Genomic DNA, 21970 nt, shown 5'->3' on the forward strand with positions numbered 1-21970 from the left:
CCTAGTCTACATAGTGAGTTCCAAGGCCACACAGAGCAACCCTGTGTTGAAAAACCAGAGAGAAAGAGAGAGAGAGAGAGAGAGAGAGAGAGGGAGGAAATCACGGGCTCTTATTTGATTTTTCTTGTTGCTTTCACATATGTTCTAAAATTCCTATGGTTTTTACAGTTGGGGAAAAATAATTAGCAAGAGAAAGGAAGCTGTAAACGCTGAATGGGCTTTTGCTGAGGATGTTTCAGGAGAGGGGCTCCATGGGAAGGGGGACTTGGACTAGCCAGAGAGAAGCAGGGAGAGGAATTTTTTTGTGTCCTTATTTTTTGTCTTGTCTGTTTGCCTCTCTGGGCTTTGGAATTCTTGACGGCAAGGTCTGGAGTGTAGTTTGTTTACTACTGTACTCTGTAGCATCTGAAACCCCCACAAAATAAAACAAAGGAAGTCTGGTGCTTAGTAGGTGCTCAATCAATACCAATCTAATGAATGAATGGATGACCTTGACAGCTTCGCTTAGCCTGAGAGACAACGACGCTCTTCAGTTTGCTAACCATCTGGTTCAGAGCCAAGACTGAGGTACACAGTTTCCATGGCAACTGAAGAAGGTCCAACAGACCAGCAGCAGGAGGCAGACTCAGGGATTGTGAGCTCTGTTTCTCTTCAAGGTGTAGCCTAGAAACTGGGACCGAGACAGTAGGCTCTGTCGACAGATGTGGAGGGGGAAGATCATAAATACAGTTATCTTAGCCAGGCAATCAATGAGTGCAGGTAAGACAGCTTTAAAGACTGGAGGCTCCAGTTCTGACTCCTTTGTGTCTGTCATCTTGGACCTGTTATTTAACACTGCCGAGCCTCAGCTTGTTCATTCTTTGTGTGTGTGTGTGTGTGAGTGTGTCAAGTATTGAGATTGTATAGGCACATCTGGAAGCCCAAAGATACAGAATAGGTGCCCTGGGACCAAGAGACAGGCAAGATGGAAAACGGGTATGGAAAAACTCTGGCCCCTGTATTATCAACTGCACCTAGGTGACATGGAGGATAAAACTCTGGGCGGGGGTCAACAGTGGTATTAATCACCTGCCTCTGGCTGCTTTCTCCAAGGTGGGGTCCTGAACCACTAGGCTTACTCCAGCATTGACATTTGCAAAGTGGTGCTAATATGTGTCCCTTGCTTTCCTCAGAGCACTGTGGGTGAGGAACCCTGTGAACTCCAGTTTGAACCCTCTGGACATATATCCTCCAGTTTTCTTTTTTTTTTTTTTTTTTTTTTTTTTTCCGGAGCTGAGGACTGAACCCAGGACCTTGCGCTTGCTAGGCAAGCGCTCTACCACTGAGCTAAATCCCCAACCTCCTCCAGTTTTCTAAATACAGTCTATTGTGACCCACAGAAGCCACTAATGGGGTTCAGTTCCCTGGGGAGGACGACGCACAGTTGGATTGAGTCCTGACTCTACTACTGACAGTGTGGCCTTGGGCAAGTCACTCACTTTTCCATTTTTCTCTAACCGGGGAAAGGTATATAAGTACAGTGAGGACTGAGTAAGCAGACCTTCCTCGGTCTGCTCCCCAGCCCCTGGAAAGAACGGGAGCCTAGCACAGTTAGGTAAACGATCTACCTCGGAACCCTTAACAGCACAGTTGAACACAAGAACTTCTAGTTCCCAGAATCTCCCTCCAAAATACTGTGACCGAGAAATTAAAGCAGTAACTAGACTGCTCTAACACGGGATTTGGGCTTAAGGGGACAGATCTTCTTTCAGGGTAAGAGAATTTTCTTTTAGCCTCATTCCTCATTTTATCCAGTAAGTCTGGCGTTGTACTGTCTGAGGAGGGTGAATTCTCAACTTTGTCCGGGGCACAGGTTACGAAACTCACAGAAGCTAAGTAACTGGCCCCAAGACATAACGAGAGGAGAGATCTCAGGTTTAGGATTTGAACTAGGGTCCTCTTTACAGTACCGCGCCAAAAACCTTCAATGAGCTGAGAGGCTAGGCGCACGGAGGTGGGGGGGGACCCCAAGCCGAGTTGAAAGCCGGTTCCGTTCATTTGCATGCTAATACCCAGAATGCTTTTCCACTCACACCGCTATATTTAATGGAAGCGCTCAGTTTGGAACCGTGCAAAGTTTGGAATGCGTACTTCGCTCCACTTGCAACTGTGGGAACTTCGCGCCCGTACACGTGCTTTGCCTACAGGCTCTGAGACCAAGAGCTCAGCGACAGCCCCAGCAGACGAACCTGTGTCCAACCCTCGCCTAACAGCATCTTCAGGCGTTTTAGGGACAAAGCGCTCAGGCCTGGCCCCGCGGTCCGTGGTCAGAGTGGCCGGCATTTTGCCGGGCGGCAGGGGCTAAGCATGCTTCTGGCTTGGGGAAGATCGATGGGACTTCTTGATCTCTGGATTCTCTAGTTTTCTTACAAAACTGCCGGGACATGCAGGGGCCGTTGATTTTGTCCATCGCCATCATACTGTCCCTTCCCTGAGCTGGCTGGCGACTTCGCGCTCCCTGGGGCACAAAGCCCATGTAGCAGTGGGTGGGGAAAACGACCTATCCCTAGTTATCCAGGCGTGCAAGGCATTTGCCTCGGTCAGTATGAAGCGGGCAGAAGGTTCCGCCTGCATCGGGTCGGGATCCCGCGTCCTTCCTACGGCTGCAGAGCGGGAGGTCCCAGCCGACTTCTAGGGATTTCGGCCATCAAAGGAAAACTAGGCAGGGTGCTGATGCCCGTCCGACCTGCCGGTACGCAAGGCAGGCTGGGGGGCTCAGATCCACTGGCTCTGGCCGCCCCTCCCGCACGCTCGCCTACACTCTGGGCGGGCATCGGAGGGGCGGCTGTAGCTGGTTTGCTGGCTCGGCGCTTGGATCGTATTGGTCGGGGTCGGGGGGGTTGGGGGTGGCTGAGGCTGCAGCCCCCGGCCCCGCGGGCGGGGTGGGGAGGCGGAGGATCAGGCTGTGCGAGCATTGGCGGAGCTGGGGAGTTGGGAGGGGGGGCAGGAAGCGGGGGGGAGCGGAGCTGCAGGGGGGGTGTATAAATAGGGAATGGGGGACGTGCATCCTCCGCTGGGTGAGGGGGGGGCGCTCGGCACAAAGAAAGTGGAAAGTTTGCAGCGCTAGGCGGCCCAGGCTAGGGAGCCCGATGCGCACGTGCTGGGCCGGGGCCACCGAGACCCCCCACGCCGAGCTCACTGCTTTTTTCTTTCTGCAAGCTGGGGGGGGTGTTGTTGGTATCGCCCCCTCCTTCTCCTCCCCCCAGGGGTGAAAGTGCAAGAGGAAGTGCAGCCGCTGCCATCTTTCCTCCGTTCCGAACGCACGGAGCCTGGGGCCGCAGCGCCGCCGCCACTCGTGCCTGGCTTGGGAAAGGGCCCACCCTGCTGCAGCCACCCGCTCGCTTCGGTCGCCGCCTTCGCCGGGCTCCAAGACCCGGCCTACGCCACCGCCCCCGTGCGCGCCGACCGCCGCCTTCGCCTTCGCCTTTTGTTTCCTTTGCTCCGGCGCCCCCACCCCGGCTCGCGCTTTGCAGGGGACGCAGCGCGCGCCCCCAGCGGGCCCGGGAAAAGCCTCGGAGCGCGCGCTTGCGCTTGCGCGGCGGACCCCTCCTCCTCCCCGCGCGCGCGCGCCTTTTGGCTGCGCGCCGGCGCCGCCTGGCGGGCGGGAGGGGAGGTGGCAGCCGCGTTTGCAGGAGGGGCGCACCTCTTCGCTCGTTTACCCCCTGGAAGGTAGACCTAGAGAGGGAGGCGGGCAGGCGGAGAGGGAGTGCTACGCGAGTCCGGGGTAGGTTAAGCGCGGCTATGTGGGGGGCAATGCCCCGCTGGGTCTAGCCCTTTTTATTAGAGCAGGGGGCGTGTGCGCTGGGCGCACCTTAGAGTACTACCGAGCCCTGGGCCGCACGTGCCGGGAGTGTGAGTGGTCCGCTGCACAAGGCGTCTCGCTGCCTAAGGGAAGGGACTAGGGACTGGCGGGTGCCGGGCCCGGCTAGTGGGGAAGGGGCAGCGACCATGGAGCGGGTCAACGACGCTTCTTGCGGTCCGTCGGGCTGCTACACCTACCAGGTGAGCAGACACAGTACGGAGATGCTGCACAACCTGAACCAACAACGCAAAAACGGCGGGCGCTTTTGCGACGTGCTCCTACGGGTAGGCGATGAGAGCTTCCCAGCGCACCGCGCTGTACTGGCTGCCTGCAGCGAGTACTTTGAGTCTGTGTTCAGCGCCCAGTTAGGCGACGGCGGAGCTGCAGACGGTGGTCCTGCTGATGTGGGAGGCGCGGCGGCGGCTCCAGGCGGCGGGGCTGGAGGCAGCCGCGAACTGGAGATGCACACCATCAGTTCCAAAGTGTTCGGAGACATCCTGGACTTCGCTTACACGTCCCGAATCGTTGTGCGCCTAGAGAGCTTCCCCGAGCTCATGACGGCCGCCAAGTTCCTGCTGATGAGGTCGGTCATCGAGATCTGCCAGGAAGTAATCAAACAGTCCAACGTGCAGATCCTGGTGCCCCCTGCCCGGGCTGATATCATGCTCTTTCGCCCTCCTGGGACTTCTGACTTGGGCTTCCCTTTGGACATGACCAACGGGGCAGCCATGGCAGCCAACAGTAATGGTATTGCTGGCAGTATGCAGCCCGAGGAAGAGGCTGCCAGGGCCACAGGTGCTGCTATTGCGGGCCAAGCTTCTCTGCCTGTGTTACCTGGGGTGGACAGATTGCCCATGGTGGCTGGACCTCTATCCCCCCAACTACTGACTTCTCCATTCCCCAATGTGGCATCCAGTGCACCTCCTCTGACTGGCAAGCGAGGCCGGGGACGCCCCAGGAAGGCCAACCTGCTGGACTCCATGTTTGGGTCTCCAGGGGGCTTGAGGGAAGCAGGCATCCTTCCATGTGGCCTGTGCGGTAAGGTGTTCACTGACGCCAACCGGCTCCGGCAACATGAGGCCCAGCACGGCGTCACAAGCCTCCAGTTGGGCTATATCGATCTTCCTCCTCCAAGGCTGGGTGAGAATGGGTTACCCATCTCCGAGGACCCCGACGGCCCCAGAAAAAGGAGCCGGACCAGGAAGCAGGTGGCTTGTGAGATCTGTGGCAAGATCTTTCGTGACGTATACCATCTCAACCGGCATAAGCTGTCCCACTCTGGGGAGAAGCCGTACTCGTGCCCGGTGTGTGGTCTGCGGTTCAAGAGAAAAGACCGCATGTCGTACCATGTGAGGTCCCATGATGGGTCAGTGGGCAAACCGTACATCTGCCAGAGCTGTGGGAAAGGCTTCTCCAGGTGAGGATGGCACCCTCCCCCCACTCCCTGCTGTGTATTATCTTAGTTCTGTTTCAAGACAGATCCTTGCCAGGATCGGGGGATGTGGATCTTGTCCGGGTGGAGGGTCACTGGACCTTAACAGGGCATACCATGTTTAAATGTTTTAAGATCCCCGGCTTTGACGTGGTGTGGCCAAGAGCTGCATCTATGCCTTCAGGCAAGTTCTCCGGCACCAGGGTGCCCTACTAGCTTCACCCTCCCGGGGGCCTGTAGGAAGGGGCCAGATTCCTTAGGCCAGAGCCATTGGGCCTCCCCATTCTTCTCCCCTGGTTCCCTTTGTGTTTCCGGCACCAGGCGTGGGGCCCCCTCTGGGGGCGGGAGGCTGGGCTCCTCCCTCGACTTTCCCCGCCTGAATGGCTTCGGAGGGAGGAACTGAACAAGTGTGTCTAGGACTCTTTACAGTCTCGAGGCCCAGATCCTCCACCAGTTTGAGCAGGCCGACCCAAAGCAGTAGGTTCCAGCTATGCCCCTCAAGTGACCCTAGGTTTGAGAGGCGTAAAAGCCGGCTACACAGGGCTGTTTTGCAATAGTAATACTGGAATCCGATGCTCTGTGACCTGGTGGCTGCAGAATCCAGTGGACCTACAGGTCGTCCGTCTGTTCTCAGGACAGACCTTCTTTTCAACTTTTAGTGAGCCTTCTTAGGAACTGAAGACTTTCCTGGGAGCAGAGGGCTGTCGTTTTGTTTTTTTCTCTCAGTTTGAGAATATTGAATAAAAGGCTGGTTTTAACTTAAATCCCAAGGATCTTGTATGTGTGAGAGCTTAGGGACAGAATTCCCCCAGAGAGGCCCCAACTAGGAACCAGTCTTACCGGTCGGACAGCCCCTGCCCACCTGCTCTGGCGGGCATCTGGCTTGCCAGTCCAGCTGGGGACTTAAAGCTCTGTCCCTGGCCTCTGGGGACTGAATTCCATCCGGGTGGCATTCATTGGCTGCTGTGGCGGGAGAGGCTGGGGGGAGGGGAACGCAATGCTTCTAAGGGGCTTTAGTCTGGACAATGAGTCCCACACCCACCCCTCCCCGAAAGGCTGGGCAAGGCATCCCTGTGTCATTCTAAAGCTGCTGCCTCAGGTCCTAGAAATCATTGAATTTCTGCTGGGGGTGGGGTGGGGTGGGGTTAGCTAGATCTGAGCAGAACATTTGCTTCCCCTCCCCCTCCCCCCCCAGGGGTGGGGGGGAATGGCCGAAATGCTTGGGCCCCTGGAGCTAGAGCTGGGTGGTGACTTTGTCTTTGTCTTGCTGGGGTGGAGTTCTCTCTAGAAGAGGGGGTGTGGTGGGAGTGGAGGAGACTGATGTCTTGTTTTTAAAGTCTGTTTTCTCTTTGCAGGCCAGATCACTTGAATGGACATATCAAGCAGGTGCACACGTCTGAGCGCCCTCACAAATGTCAGGTAGGGACGGGGCCAGGGTACAGTTGGGTGGAAGAGTGCCGTCCTCCCAGCCTTGCTGAGCACTGCTTTGCACACACCTCCCACTCTTGTCGCCCCTGTCCGTCCTCTGGCCTCCTTTGTTCTATCCCCAGCCTCCTCTGCTTCCCCAGGGCCACAAGCCTCTTTTTTGGTCACTTGTTTCTAGTTTCCAGTCTTTGCCTCCATTCTGTTGCTTAGCTTTTCTGTCCTGGCCTCCGTGGGCTCCTCGGCTGGTGGGTCACACTGCACAAGTGTCCTGGTGGATCTGACATCTCGCTGGGCCTGGCTGTGGTTCCCAGTAATTTGTGTGAGCTGTAGGGGTTTTAAAAGGGCTTCTGGGGGCCCAGCCAACAACCCCTTCCCTGGTTTGAGCATCGTGGGAACTCGTGGGTTCCTTCAGTGGAGAAAGTGTGGCAGTAGAAGAGGCTGTAGGTAGGAGGAGGGGGATCCCATCTCCAGCACAAACAGCAAGAGCAAGGCAAGGCAAGGCATGCTCTTCCTGTGTGGAATCACGTAGGGCAGGCTGGACCGCATTTTCTCCCGTCTTCAGCTCTTATCTGGGGACTGCTGGCACCCAGGAAATGAGTTTTCTTTCTGGCCTCTGAGCATTTCAGTGTGATGCAAAGCACACCACTGTCTTCTTGGTTATCTCCCTTCTGCTGTTTGGAGTGCCTTCAACTGATGTCAAGACAGTGTCATGAGCTGTCCCTTGGCCTCTGACGGGGGTACCTGCTTCTCCTAACCGGCTGTCGAGGGTGGGTGCCAGAGATCATAGGGAGGACTGGATATGTGCAGCAGCACAGAGCTCCAAGGAGTAGGGGGAAGCACTGTTCACAGACGCTCGGCCAGGCAGCCTCTCCCAAGGATGCTGACTCCAGATAGGCCTGCTGGGTTCTGTCTTTGCCTTGCTGCTTTCTGCCTCTCCATCTCTGATCTCTGATGTCACAGAGCACAATCTGATTCCCAGGTAGTGTGCTGACCAGCCCCAGACAGGACAGGAGAAACCCAGAGGGCATTGGGGGAATGCCCGGTGGCCTGGGTGGGTAACCTGCACTCTCTGCCCTTTTTCCAGGTGTGGGTTGGGAGCAGCAGCGGCCTGCCGCCCCTGGAACCTCTTCCTAGCGACCTGCCATCATGGGACTTTGCCCAGCCTGCTTTGTGGAGGTCGTCCCATTCAGTTCCTGAATCCGCCTTTCCCCTCTCTCTAAAAAAGTCCTTCCCAGCCCTTGAGAACCTGAGTCCAGCACACTCCAGCAATACGCTCTTCTGCTCAGCTCCACCAGGATACCTGAGACAGGGTTGGACAACCCCTGAGGGCAGCCGGGCTTTTACTCAGTGGCCTGTGGGCTAGCCTGGGCCCTTCTGGAGAGGTGGAGGCGAATGGTGGCTGACTGGAGAGCCCTGCTTTGGCAGAGGCTAGCTAGCGAGACTATTCCTGCCCACCACTCCCAGCTCCTCCCAAGATGTCCGAACATTTTTTTCCAGCTCAAAGCTCTCACATAGCAATAGGAAGGCCCACCTTTCTGAAGGTCTCCCTCCCCTGGTAGGCTCCATGTTCCTTTCTGAATGCTTGTCTCCCCTACCTCAACAGGGCAGCCAACCTTGTCTGGGGATTTAGAAGTTGGGAGTTGTAGGGCGTTAAGCCCCAGCTTCTGTGACCCTTCCTCTGGCCTCACTTTTCACACTCACTGGGACTCCTGGTCATCCTCCTCCTATGGGGGGGTGTCACCCCACCTCCAGAGAAGCCTCCAGCACAGCGTCAGCTGGGTTTGGCTGTGCTGCTGAACTCTCCACCTCACAAGGGCCTGCTTTCAGTTCTGGCTCCTGAGTTCTCGTGTCTGAGGGGTTTTAGCTGGTCTGCTCTACACTAACCAGTAGTAGCCTTTGTACTGTGATTGACGGCTTTAGGGGCTGACAGAGCAGGTAGACCCTCCCTTCCCCAGAGCCCCTTGGTGTGTCCCTTAGCCCCTGGAGATCAGGATCGATGATAAAAGTTTTCATTCTAACATTCGAGGCTTTGTGTGGTTTGTCCTTGGTCTGTCGTGACAACTGGTATCAGTGTCCCTTGGTGTATGAGCCAGCTTCTGCCCTGCCTCTGCCCTTCAGCACAATCTCACAGACTGACCCTGCAGCCAGAACCTTCTAGAGGACCCAGCAGCGGGTATGCTGGCTGTGACTGTAGGCTTGGTCAAAGTGCAGGGACCTCTTTAGCCACAGACGATAAAAGAGGCCAGTTACTTAGACTGATAGAAAAGCCTTTTGAAGGTAAGGGCCAGGGAGCCTCAGGCTTGAGTCTCCCTTACCTGGTCCAGATGCCCCAGCCATTGAAGGTCTGGTATTTAGCCAGAGCTGAGAGACTAGAGTGTCTTAGCCATCTCCCATTGCTTCTGGTGGCCCCGTGTCTGAGGCTGGTTAGATAAGGGTACCTGGAGGGTGTACAAAGGGGTTAAAGCTAGTGGAGCTGGACTTTCATGTGTTACCCTTAGAGTTTTCTCCCTGGCTGCAGGAGGCTTCCCAAGATGCACCCTATTGCTTTCAGACTGCTAAGGCTACCTAGGCTTGGGACATGCTAGTGTTCTTGGGGTTTCACTCAACTGGAAGCTTTAGGTAATGGGGGAGAGCAATAGCGAGTAGTGTTAGTTTGCCTCCTAACAGCAGACTGTGAGTCTTGGCTGTGTGCACAGTAAGCACTTACAGCCAACAGGCAGTCATACTGTGCCATTGGCTGGCTGGCGTCCTCTCAAGGCCCTTCTGTTTACTCCCTATCTACAGATTCAGGCTCTGGGTGTCCTCTTTTAAGGCCTGTCTCCCCTCAGCCCCTCTCATCTTGCCTGAGTCTTGTGACTAGCCTCTTATGCTCTGTTGTCTGAAGTTCTGGTTGGTCCAGACTTGGACTTAAACACAAAAAAAACCTGGGGATTCCAGTCACAAGATTAGTTGAACAGGGACGCCAACAACTACTTTAGGTTAGGTTGGCTTTGTGACAAGGTGGCCATTTCCGTTGTGGCTCCTTAATCCCAGCAGAAGACTGGTGCTCCTAACTATGTCTGCTCTGGGCTTCTTAAGAGATGATCAGTGGAGGACAGGGAGGGGAAGCCAGCTGTATTTGCACTTTTAGTGTTGCTTAGTTAATCCCCAAATATTTAATCTAGTTGGGGATAATGGAGCGTTGGCTCTCCATTATCTTGGTTCAGAGTATGACCCGGCAAAACTTTTACAGGAAAGATCCCAAATGGTAAAGGAGCCAGGTAGCTTTAATTCCTCTCTGGAAAAGGGAAGGCAGTCCTGGTTATTCTCACCTGGTTCATGTCAGTTCCTTAGTTCTGGCACTTTAACCTTTTTTGGTGGTTGAGGTGGTGCATACGACTAATTCCAGCACTCAGGAGGCAGACAGAGGTAGGTAGATCTCTTGAGTTCAAGTGTGGCCTGTTCTACAGAGTGAGTTATAGGACAGCCAGGGCTACATGGTAACACCTTGCTTCAACCCTCCCCCTCCCAAAAAAACCAAACAAAACTGCCCCCACTCATAACTGCAGGGTTAAGGTAGTTCTTGGATCTTTGGCAGAGCCAGCTCTTGTCCTTGGCTAAATGGGCATGTTCACAGTCTCCCAAGGTGTCTATGAGAGCCCTTTCCATGGTTCACAGATTGCAGGTTGGGTGGAAGACTGAATTCCCGTCACCGTGGCCTCTCACTGTGTCCTGATGATAATCCCTGAGCTGGGTCCTCCTCATGCTTTCTGGGTTGCCCAGATGCTGGACTTTGCCTGCCCTGGCATAGAACTGGATACCAAGTACACAGGGTCAGGGTTGACGCCTCTTTCCTAGAATGTACCTGCATTGACATCAGAAACAATAAGGGCATAGATTTGAGGCCTGTTCTCAACTTGATCATCTTGCATCCTCCAGCTATAAATTGGTCAAGACAGAGATCTGTTTGGCTGGGAGGACTACTTAAAGACTGGTCTGGTCCAGGTGTTTAGATTGCTACTTTCTCTAGTACCTGAGTCCTGTGTCTTGGGCAAGTTCATCTTTCAAAGCTAAGTTTCCTTTGTCACAGATTAAACATAAAGCATAAAGCAGTTTCACTGGGGTGAGCTGTCTTGTTTAAGTTAGGACTGTTTGCCTGTGACTACGGGGAACAGGGAAGCTTGTGCTGCCCATGTCTGGGGTTGAGGGAAATTGTGGCGTCTTCTGCCTTCACAGCACTGCAATGGAGTTTGTGCTTTGACCATTCAGTAAGATAAACGAATGTGAGTGAGTGTGCGTGTGCGTGTATGCGTGTGTGTGCGCGCGTGTGCGTGTGTGCACGCGCGTGTGCGTGTGTGCACGTTGATGGTATTATGACGCTACTCACCTTGAGAGTTCAGGTTAAGTGGCACCTCTTCACCCTCTGATGTGAAAGCTGCTTTCACTCACAGTCCTAAAGCAGAGAGTACACACAGAGAAGAGAACTAAGTCCAGTTTGACGTTAGCCCCTGAGGCATCCCTGTGGAACCAAAATAGCTTGAAAGCCACTTGGTCCACCTTTTTTTCAAGGCTTCATGACATTCTGTGTTCCCCAAGGCAGCCCAGCCTTTGCTTGCCCCAGCAGAGGGAAGGATGTTGGGGAGATAATGGCTAGAGAGCTAGACCCTCATCCTCAGGGTGTAGATCAGAGCTGTACCACCTGTCCGTGAGCTGTGCTGGGGTGTGCCTTTCAGTGGCCACACATTCCTGGAGCATGAGGGGTAAACAGCCTGTCTTGGAGGCTACTCTGTGGATGAACTACACAAGACAAATGTCTCTCTCAGTCTGCTCAGAACCTGCTCGGTGCTGTAGGCAGGCCGTCCTTGTCCTTACCAGCCGACACCACACGGATGCTCTGCCCTGATGCCTGCAGTCTGCTTTCTCCACTCTCACATCAGCAGAACCGACACTTGTTCATTTCATAAGCTGCTTTTTTATTCACATTACAAGATTATGAAGTGTTATCTTTGTACTTTGTCCTGCCTTTTCCATTTCCCTGTGGCCAACATGAATGTCATATTTGAATGAAATAGATACGTTGGATTCTTTGTATAAGGCAGTAAGGGGAACCCTGAGATGGAGAACAGGAAGCCTAGTTTATATGCTGTAACTCACTTAGGGCCAGTGCTCCTGCAGTCAGTGCTTGGTGGTTAAGAGCGAGGGAAGAGGGAAGAGGGAGGGCGGTAATGGGGGGAGGGTGGGGAGGGGAACATCCATAGAGAGGGGGAGGGGGAAGGGCTAGGGGGATGTTGGCCCGGAAGGGGAATAACAATAGAAATGTAAATAAATACTCAAGTTAATAAAGATGGAGGAAAAAAAAAAGCGAGGGAAGAGAGGTGGAGATGAACACCTGTGATCCCAGCTCTGCAGGAGCTGCAGTCCAACATCAAGTTCAGCTATGTAAGAGTCAGGTAGACCTTGAGACCTAGTCTCAAAAACCAAGGGGCTGGGGGGTGGGGACTTAACTCTTCACACAGTAGAAGTGCAAAGGACTTAGCTTGCAATGTCTTGAGTTTGTCTGGTAGAGAACAAGTAATTCCAACTCGGTTGTACCATGGAAGGTATTGTGAGCAGCCACTTGGCACTGTGAGTAGAGCCATACTGAGCTGTCCAGCTTTCTAGAGGGACCGCGTTCACAGGCTGACCAGGAGTGCTTGCGTGGTCAAGTGTGGGATGTCTTATTCCTCACGCTGTTCTCCTTTCTGCACTCAGACCTGCAATGCCTCCTTTGCTACTCGAGACCGCCTGCGCTCCCACCTGGCCTGCCATGAAGACAAGGTGCCCTGCCAGGTGTGTGGAAAGTACTTGCGGGCTGCGTACATGGCTGACCACCTGAAGAAGCACAGCGAGGGGCCCAGCAACTTCTGCAGTATCTGTAACCGAGGTAATTTCCCACTGTTTCCTCACTTCAGAGGATGGGCCTGATCTTGTGAGGAGCCCACCCTCTCTACTGAATGAGAAATGCCCTCACCCAGGCTTTGACCACTCACTCAGCTAGTTGTTTGAGACCTCTTCCTTTCCAAGAGACTTAATGATGGGAACAGAAGGAAAGATTCACGTGATTTCCAAGCTCGAGGTCAGATGCACCTGCTCAATTGCATGGATTCACAAATATATTTAGCGGGTTGGCTGGGAGTCATTAGCCTGAATGGGCTATAAAAGGTTCCTGCTAGCCCACTCACTGGCAAAGAGGCTGGCTCTGGAGATGAACAAGAGACAAAAACTTTCTAGTATAAATGTTTAAAGAGATTCCAAGTAGATTGTGGCCTTGAGGAAAGGCAAACGTGGCTGGAGTTCTGAGTAGGGCAGTTGGCTGGGCAGGGGCGTGTGCCCGGGGCTAAGGCTGGCCCGCGGAGTGTCTAGCTGTGGCTGCAGTTCTGTGTTGGGTGAACTCCAGCGTGTTGAGGGTCTGCTGGGGGAGTTGGCTGTTGGAAGTGCTGAGTTTGTTTACGAGCACAGTGCCTATGCTTAGGTTGGGGCAGCCGTTGTGTGCTTGCTTTGGCCTCCTTCTATGCTTGCTTTGGCCAGTGGGCATGAGGCTTGTTGTTTTCCTGGGGGCACTCTGGTGTCAGTGTTTTTTTTATAAGTCTATGACTTAACAGGTTGAGCATCGAGTCAGGAGTCAGGAGACTGAGGGTTTAGTTCCAGCCCCTTTCTGGGTAGCTTTGGGCTCTCCTTGCCTTGCTTCTTCTCGTAGAAGTGACTAAGACCCTTCCCCTTTCCATCTCATGGGGTTGCTGTGAGACCCTAAAAGGAGGTGGCTGAGAGTTCTCTGCATCCGCAGAGTTGCACCTTCAGGCCGCCTCTCCTTACAGGGTGAGATGGTAAAATGGTTCGGTAATGTGCAATGATAGTGTGGTTTGGACAGGGTGCTGTCCCCAGGGTTCCCAGAGTTCTTGATGGAGGCACTCTTGCTGGGTGGATGGTTTTGTTGGAGTCTTGGAACCACATGCTGTTCAGAGACGACACACACCCACCTCAGATGTGCCTTGGTGGTCACTGATCATTGACGTTTGTTCCACTAGGAAACCTGTGAATGCACAAAGGCCCTGGCGGCTTTAGCTGCTTCTTGTTTCCCTCTAGGAGCAAACGGTGGGTGGTGAGGACAAGGGGTGTTGTGGGACAGCTTCAACTGGGGGTGCTCCAGTCTTAGAAAGCTGGCTTCCTCCCTTGCTTCATCCTAACCTGGCTTCCAGAGAGTGCTCCCAAGAGACTAAACTTCCTACAGTGCACGGTCAGCAGGACCAGTTCCAGAACTGGTTCAGTGGGCAGAGCCGAGAGCTGCGGTGAAGAATGTTAAGGATAAAAACCTGAAGGTCAACAAAACAAAACAACCCAAAATGGAAAGTCCTGTCCAGGTGATGGGATAGGGCAAGGACGACCGGATACAGGACAGCAGACTCGGGGCTGTGAGGAAGCCCAGGTGACCGACCGACCGGCTGAAGACCATTGCTCCAAGTCTAACTGGGTGCTCAGAAGAGAGGAAGATGTAGCCCGTGGGAAGAGGGAAAAGTAGACACTACTCTGGACTCACTCTTTGGCAGAAATACCAAGTAGCAAGAGCAGCACACTGAGGCCAACAGAACCAACAGGGGAAGGAAGGCTTCTTTTCTGGAAGAGGATGAGGGGGCTTTGCCCTGTGCCAGCCACTGAGGCTTAAATAAATGGATGTTCTGAGAGCTGGGGCTGTGATTCAGGGGCGGAGCACCTGCCTGGTATGTTCCAGGCACTGCACATGAGTCTCAGGTAAGGCTGAGTCAGATGCCTTACAAGTGTCTTCTGAAAGCTCTCAGGCCCTGATACTTTACTTCTCAGTGTTTATTTTTAACTTTTATGTATGTATGTGTGTGTAAGGAGTATATTGTGTATATACCTATGTGTTTGTACCAGTGTATGTATGTATATATTGTGTGCCTATGAGTGTATGTATGTATGTGTATGACGAGTGTATGTATATAATGTGTGTGTATGAGTTTATGTATGTTGTACCATGTGTACTCAGGAACCCAGGGAAGTCATTGGGTCACCTAGAACTGGAGTTATAAGTGGTCGTGAGCTGTGATGTGGGTGCTGGGAACCAAACCTGGGTGCTCCTACAGAGAAGTGCTCCTAACCACTGAGCTGTCCTAACAGCCGCGCCATAAAGTCCAGTCTAACCTCTCCATAAAGCTCAGGCTGGCCTCCAAGTTGCCCTCTTGCTTGTAGTCTTTGCGTTTGGGCGACTAAGAAAAGAAGATAGCTCAAATTCCAAGCCAACCAAGGCTGCACAGGTGAGACCCTGTCACAGAGGGGCAAAGGTCAGACTAGTGGCCTGTGGCACTGAGACCGCAGAGCCGTATTCAAGAATTCAAGTCTCGCCTGGGCTAGACAGCAAGTACCAGGCCAGCCAGGAGCTTCTATCATAAAGCAAAACAGCGATAACCGAGAGCACACAAAGGGAACTTCTTCCCAACAGATGACCGCACAGCAGCAGGGCAGCGCTGTGCCTTTGTCCTGTGTCCGCACAGTCTGAAATGCACCGGTGGATTTGACCCCCTGGGGTTTGGGCACAGAGAAGGCAGTCCCCAGTCTCTGCATGGACAAGGACTAGAGTGTGAATTGCAGGGACACCAGGCAGGAAAATAGAACTGAAGAACAGTGACTTTTGACATTAACAAACTCTTCCTCTCTGGAGAGGGAGGGCCCTGCTGATGTGGGCACAATGCCCCATCGGCGCCATCATCACACATGGAGGCCCTGCATCAAGCTGCTTTGGCTCTTGGTCAGAGAGTGGGTAGGTGAGCTCAGAGTTTTAGCTAAATACATCTGATGTGCTCTGCTCAGCTTCTCCGTCCTCCCAACACCCGACTTGCCGAGCTGCTTGTTTAAGCTGTGGGCTTTAAGTGGCAGCTGTGGATCCGTTCTTGCTGCTTGCCAAGTGAGTTTGCTATAGATAGTACAGTTTGCAACGGAGCAGGCAGGAGGACCAGCCACATTTCCCTTAGAGTGAATGACTTTTAGAACTCTGCAGGGTGTTTTATGGCTTATCTGCTCTATTTTGGAGGGACATAGCTCTCCCTACACAGAGTGAATAGATAGTAATTTGTGGTGCTTTTTCCCCCCATTCACTTGGATTGTAGTGGACATGCCCTGGCATGCCACGAGAAGGGCTTCATACTACTTCAGAGGCCCCAAAGGAATGAAAACCAAAGGAAAATTCTCTTGTAAAGTGGTGGCATTGTATCCTCACATAGTTCTCATGTCCTGTGCAGGTTTCTGGAGCCACTATGCCTTGCTGCCTTGTGTTTAAAGGGATGAGAGCCTCCTTCTCTTTCCCTTACTTAGCCCTTGCCTACCCATTCCTGACTGCAACCTGCTTCTTCGGAATGTCTGTCCTCCAGTGTCTGGCCCCAAGCCAAACACTTAAGTACAGCCCAAGGCAGCTTCCCAGGAAGTCTAGAAAGCTTGCACCCAATCCCGGGCCATCTTTGAAGTAGCTGTGTTAGAAAGGAAATACTTTCCCCATCCTAAGTTGCCTCTAGGACCACTACCACCACCTGCTGTCCTCAGGGCTGTTGGCTGGCAGCCTATTCTAACATTTATTAATTAGAGTTTGAAGAAAAGTATCAGAGCATATTAGTCCAGTTCTCTAGAGGAACAGAACTGATAGAATGTGAAAAAGTAGATACATGAAAAGGGGATTTATTAGAATGATTTACAGGCTGTGGTCCAGTTAGTCCAACAACGGTTATCTGCCAACCAAAGGTCCAAGAACAAGACGTTGTTCGGTCCACGAGGCTGGATGTTTGGTCGGTCTTCAGTATACAACAGAATCCCAAAGAAGTAGTCTCTAACAATGTCATGGAAGAATGGACTTGCCATCGAGAGAGAGAGAGAGAGAGAGAGAGAGAGAGAGAAAAGAGATCTCGACCTTTATACAAGTTGCTAGCCAAGGTGTGGCCCAGATTAAAAGTGGGTCTCCCCACTTCAAATTATTTAATTAAGAAAACTCTCACAGGTATACCCTGCTGCTTGGATTTTAGTCAGATCCAGAGGTAGCCAAGCTGACAATCAAGAACAGCCATCACATTGGAAGACACAGCTGCTGGGAGAAGAGAAGTGCAGAAGAGGAGAAAGGTTTTGCCTTTTAAATTAGGGACGAATGTCAATCTGAAAAAAGTGATAGGAAAATAAAAAAGTATACTGTTTTGAGTTAGAACCCAGAAAAGTGGGCAGGCTTGGCCGCAAGGTGTTTAAGCAACTGTCCCAGAGGGTGTTTTTATGGCTGTGGGTAGAGATGCAGGTCCATTCAAGAGACCAGTGGTAAGGGCCAAGTTCTGATAGCATCTGATATCTGATAGCATGTATTTCTGGGGTTGCTGGAGTCAGGTGAGGTTGGGTTCTCCTGTTTGGTGGCCGTACATGTTACATGTGATACACATGAAAATCACTTTACTACGTTAAGCCTTTTCTCTGTTCATTGGCAACATGGGTATAATAGTAATTTACAGTGGGTAGAATGTTTGAGAGACTCAGTGTAAGACATTGGGTCCTAGGGCACCATCAGCATTTAAAAGTGAAACTTTGAGCTGGGCAGTGGTGGTGCAGGATCTCGAGTTCCGGGTCAGGCTGGTCTACAGAGTGAGTTCCAGGAGAGCCAAGGTTACACAGAGAAACCCTGTCTGGAAAAACTTGAGACAGAGAGAAAGAGGGAGACGGAGAGAGAGGGGTCGGGGGAGACCTTTTGTCACACTTCAAGCAGTATTCAGAAGTCTGCCTGGGGAGCTGGTGTGGGAGGATGCCACGAGTCTCAGAAAAGCCTGGGCCATGGAGGCTGTTGTTAAAAACTATCTTATTAAAAACAAAACCACCAAAAAATGAGTGAATGTATGAATACTGTAGCAGCTCACACTTCTTTGTTTTGTTTGTTTCTTTGTTGAGACAAGTTTTCTCTGGGTAACCCTGACTGTCCTGGGACTCACTCTGTAGACCAGAGAGACCCAACTGCCCCTGCCTCCTGAGTGCTGGGACGTGCCACTCTGCAGTTCACACTTTTTAAAAAGTTTTGTGCAGAAACTTTCTTCCTCTGAACCTTTAGCAGGGGAAATCTCACTGTGCCTACCCTTTTAAAAGGGAGCAAGGGGATGTCGGGCAGCATGGCTCAGTGGGTAAAGGCACTTGCCACCGAGACTGAAGATCTGAGTTTAATGCAGGAGACTCACATGGTAGGAGAGAACTCTGACAAACGGTCATCCGACCCCACCTCCTACCCCCAGGAAATGAATACAAGTAATAAAACAAGCTTAAGTGCAAGTGCAAGTGCCTGAGGCATGTGCTGGACAGATCTGGAATAAAGGAACACGATTGGGGCGCTGACACCCCGAGTGAGCCTTATATTAAAACACTTTGGTTCCTGCTCGGTACTTTCTGACTTGACCATGGTGGGATTCAGTGGCATACCTCTTTCTTGTGAAACGAGTCATTTTATTGCCTGAAATTGGTGGCTGTCATCCTCCAAAGGCCGTGTGACATTTGTGGAAATTGGCTTAGGATCTGCTCTTCCAGCTTGAGATACTTACGCCTTAAACTGACCACAGCATGAAGGGGAAAGTGGAGCCTACTTCAAGATGGCGAGAGATCATTCTAGGTGTACTTGGATTTTCCAAAACCAAACTGAAAAGAGCACCATGGATAAGGATGACCATGATGCCACAGTAACTCACTGCCTCCATTCTTCGAAAGGTGCAATCAGCTCTTAATCGTTGCTGTGAAGGTGGAGAAGTTAAACTAGAGCATGCTCCAACAAGCAGAAGAAAGGGGATCCTCTGGAAGCACTCGTGGGGGACGTCACTTGTCTCCATCTGGTTTCCCTTTACATTTTAAGCAGGTTTCTGCTGGCTGGAGTCCCATATAGTTGTCTGACCACATTTCTAGCCATGATCTCTGCAGCTGAAATGGGCCTGTGGAACCTCTACTCAAACCACCTGGTACTGAGCACCAAGAGAGCCAAGGTGGCTTGCCTGGGCTTCCATGTAGCCGTTACAGAGAAGCTGACTCATGGACAATGGCGGTCTCCATCCTGAACCTCATGTGATGCTTGCAGATGCTTTTGAGCCAAGGAGAGAACCCCTTCCAGGTGCAGCTGGCCAGGGAGTGCTAGCCAGAGCTGCCAAAGAAAAGGCATGGGGAGCAGAGAGCTATCTCTTGCTGGCTGTGGGATCTCATCTCCTTTTGTCTTGTTTAGGTTTCTCCTCTGCCTCCTACTTAAAGGTCCATGTTAAAACCCACCACGGTGTTCCCCTTCCCCAGGTCTCCAGGCACCAGGAACCCATCCTGAATGGGGGAGCAGCGTTCCACTGCGCCGGGACCTATGGCAACAAAGGCAAGCGACCCCTTGCTCTGCACTTTGCTTCTCTGCGCAGACTGTGTTGTGGGGGCGCTGGGCTGGGTGGTGGGGAGGCAAGAATCGCAGTGCTCTCTTAAGACAAAGTTTGCCGCGGGTATCTCACTCCAGGACAGCGAGTGAGGCTTTAGGGTACTGCTGATCCAGCCTGCCTCCTCTTCCCCAGCATTCCTTCCTTCCTTCCTCTTGGCTAGCCCCATTGACTGGAGCCCTACAGGGTTGCCCTAGGGCAGGAAGAGGAGCACTGCATGACAGTTACTCTGGCCTAGATAGACACTGCCTGTTGCCCGGTAGGGTTGTGGACCTGTCGCTGAATGCTTTCTCCTTGGTTGATCTTGTGGGCGGGTGGGTGGGTGGGAGCCAATGGCTGGCTTTTTCTATGATGTTGGTGGTTGGTTGCCACACGTGGCTGCACTTGTGAGATGCATGGCAGTAAAGGAGCTACCTGATTGCCTCTGGTTTGGAATTGGTGTGACGAGAGTTTCCAGGCTCACTGTTGTTGGTCCATGTTGTTTGGGGTGTCGTGTTGTTGCTGCCTTTTTGCCAGGGGACAGCAGATGGTAGAGGTGGCACGCTCCATGCTCCCATTGCAGACGTCCCATCTTGGCATGGCTTTTTGGACCCAGGCGGGAAGCTGGTAGTTGGTATAGACCCCAGTGTGGGCCAGGCAAGATAGGGCAGTGAAGGGCCATGTCTTGGTCTAGATGGGCTACCCAGCTGACTAAGTTGTTCAGGGTTGCTTTTTGTCTGTGTACTTTGGCTGCATGGCCCTGGAAAGGTCTTTGCAGGAGTGGAAAGGCAGGCCTTGTATAAGTGTTGGTTGCTGTATGAGCCATTGGTAGGGTGTAGCTGGGTAGAGGAACTCATGGTTCTAGTTCTGCCTGTGTTGTGAAGGTAGCCACTGGTTTAGTGCAGAGGACAAGCCACTGACACCTGTTTATCATAATCAGAAGAGTTTTACTCTCAGAGGCACCTCTGGAAGCACCTAAACATTGGGGATCTCTGGGTTGTTTTGGGCGGAAGTGGGGGGTCCCTTCTTGGCCTTCCTTGAAGCAGGCTGAGGTGATGGTGAATTCTACACACACATCTGCATGAAGAGTTTATATGAGAGAGGCTGGTGGCCCCAAGGGCACTGACCTCTTGCCCCTACATGCATTCCATGCTCCTAATCAGACCAGCCAGACCTCCATGGGTTCTGCCAGGTTAGTGACTTGACTAGCCAGGGTTGGCACTCCAGGGCCTGTGAGCTGGCCTCTCATGGCCCCTCCAGAAGGGGACAGCTCTAATGCCTGGCCTCATCTCTTCCCTGTTTTGTTTTTTCATAGAAGGCCAGAAATGCTCACATCAGGATCTGATTGAGAGCTCTGATTCCTATGGTGACCTCTCAGACGCCAGTGACCTGAAGACTCCAGAGAAACAGAGTGCCAACGGCTCTTTCTCCTGCGACATGGCAGTCCCTAAAAACAAAATGGAGTCTGACGGGGAGAAGAAGTACCCATGCCCTGAATGTGGGAGCTTCTTCCGTTCTAAGTCCTACTTGAACAAACACATCCAGAAGGTGCATGTCCGTGCCCTTGGGGGTCCCTTGGGGGACCTGGGCCCTGCCCTTGGTTCACCTTTCTCTCCCCAGCAGAACATGTCTCTTCTTGAGTCCTTTGGATTTCAGATTGTTCAGTCAGCGTTTGCATCATCTTTAGTGGATCCTGAGGTGGACCAGCAGCCCATAGGGCCTGAAGGGAAGTGAGAGATGCTGTGTCCCCACAGAACAGCCACTGGGGACTGCTGAGCAATGCTGTGAATGCGGAGGGAAGTGATGTCTTTGGGTTCTGTAGCTGAGAGATTTTTATTCATTTTTAACCCCTGTCCCTGCCCCTCCCTCCCTTCATTACCCCACCCCAAAGTGGTCTTAGAAATAGACTCTCATCTGATACTCTCTGTAGAAATACCTGAGAGACCCAGTATGGGACAAGGGCAGAAAGCACTACATGGGCCTCTGAGGCAGCACCAGTCCTGATCTCTCTAGTGGTCTGAAGCCAGATTTCTGGTGCCCAGTTATTGGTGATCCTAACCCCAGCTCCCAGGCACCTTGGGCCTCGCTCTGTAGCTTTGGCCCCTCCCTCTTCTTTCATTCCTCACTCCCCTTCCTCTGTCCTCAAGACGTTAAGTAGGGTCTCTACCCTCTTATGGCAGCCACTTTTAAGGAAGCCAGAAACCTACAGCATCCCACGGACCACAGGATGAGTGTCCTCTGAGGTTGGCCCTGGTCTCCCCAAGCTGCTGGAAGCGAACATTCGCCGTCAGGGCAAGCCCCTCCACTGAGGATGCCTCTCCCCCAAATTCCAGTTCTTACTTGATTTTAACCATTCAACTTGCTGTTGGGTTTTGATTCTCTAATTCTTCTTATTGTTATTTTTAGGACCAGTTGTAGTGAATTGCTACTGAAAGCTACCCCAGGTGACACAGCTCTTTGTAAACCGCAGTCACACATTAGGGTTAGTATTAAACTTTGTTTAGGTGTACCATAATTAACTTGGCTAGTTGTTTGAAGTCTATGGAAGAAATAGTTTTATGCAAAATTTTAAAAAAAAGTTCCAGTCTGATCAGGAAGAGGGTTCAGTGCGTTGGGAGCCAGGAAGGTGGGAGAGCCTCAGGTAGAGATGTTGTTCACCTTGACTGTGTTATGCTTGAGCAAGCCCAGGTTGACCTTGTGATGTGAATTGACCTGATCAGACTATATTAAAAACGTTAGTACGATAACTGCCTGCTCCCCTGAGTCCAGTTTTTCAACTGTGTCTTTGGGACCTGCAATCAGCAGTCTGAACCCACTGCCCAGGACGGGCAGTGAGTGGTTCCAGAGACCTTTATACCTGTC

At 52.4% G+C, this 21970-nt stretch overlaps 1 protein-coding gene and 1 long non-coding RNA gene across 6 annotated transcripts in view; one reads left to right on the top strand and one right to left on the bottom strand.

Moving 5' to 3' along the window:
• The first annotated feature begins 3609 nt into the window (after nucleotides 1–3609).
• Patz1 (POZ/BTB and AT hook containing zinc finger 1) lies at nucleotides 3610–21855 on the top strand. Of its 5 annotated transcripts, none has more exons than XM_032917064.1 (5): nucleotides 3615–5258; nucleotides 6629–6692; nucleotides 12429–12600; nucleotides 18940–19077; nucleotides 20424–21855. In XM_032917064.1, exons 1-5 carry the CDS (start codon nucleotides 3988–3990, stop codon nucleotides 20840–20842), a joined length of 2064 nt encoding a protein of 687 aa, XP_032772955.1. In that variant the 5' UTR covers nucleotides 3615–3987; the 3' UTR covers nucleotides 20843–21855. The 5 variants fall into 5 exon arrangements, with proteins under 5 accessions (XP_032772956.1, XP_032772955.1, XP_032772957.1 ...); XM_032917066.1 differs by having other exon boundaries at nucleotides 19005–19077; XM_032917065.1 differs by lacking the exon at nucleotides 18940–19077 and having other exon boundaries at nucleotides 3610–5258.
• LOC116912854 overlaps nucleotides 10166–21970 on the bottom strand; it is a 42342-nt gene continuing 30537 nt past the window's right edge. Inside the window, exons 2-3 of the long non-coding RNA XR_004389484.1 lie at nucleotides 11065–11130; nucleotides 10166–10542 (exon numbers count right to left, since the gene is read on the bottom strand). This is a non-coding gene — a long non-coding RNA (uncharacterized LOC116912854). The remainder of the gene's footprint in view (nucleotides 10543–11064; nucleotides 11131–21970) is intronic.

The sequence above is a fragment of the Rattus rattus genome, chromosome 11 (genome assembly GCF_011064425.1).
Source record: "Rattus rattus isolate New Zealand chromosome 11, Rrattus_CSIRO_v1, whole genome shotgun sequence".
Classification (NCBI taxonomy): domain Eukaryota; kingdom Metazoa; phylum Chordata; class Mammalia; order Rodentia; family Muridae; genus Rattus; species Rattus rattus.

Bases quoted from the DNA above. Each gene is read 5' to 3' on its own strand.
- Patz1 (XM_032917064.1), top strand. From the start codon at position 3,988: ATGGAGCGGGTCAACGACGCTTCTTGCGGTCCGTCGGGCTGCTACACC. The intron at 12,601-18,939 runs GTAATTTCCCAC...TGTCTTGTTTAG, and splicing joins CTGCAGTATCTGTAACCGAG to GTTTCTCCTCTGCCTCCTAC. The intron at 19,078-20,423 runs GCAAGCGACCCC...GTTTTTTCATAG, and splicing joins CGGGACCTATGGCAACAAAG to AAGGCCAGAAATGCTCACAT.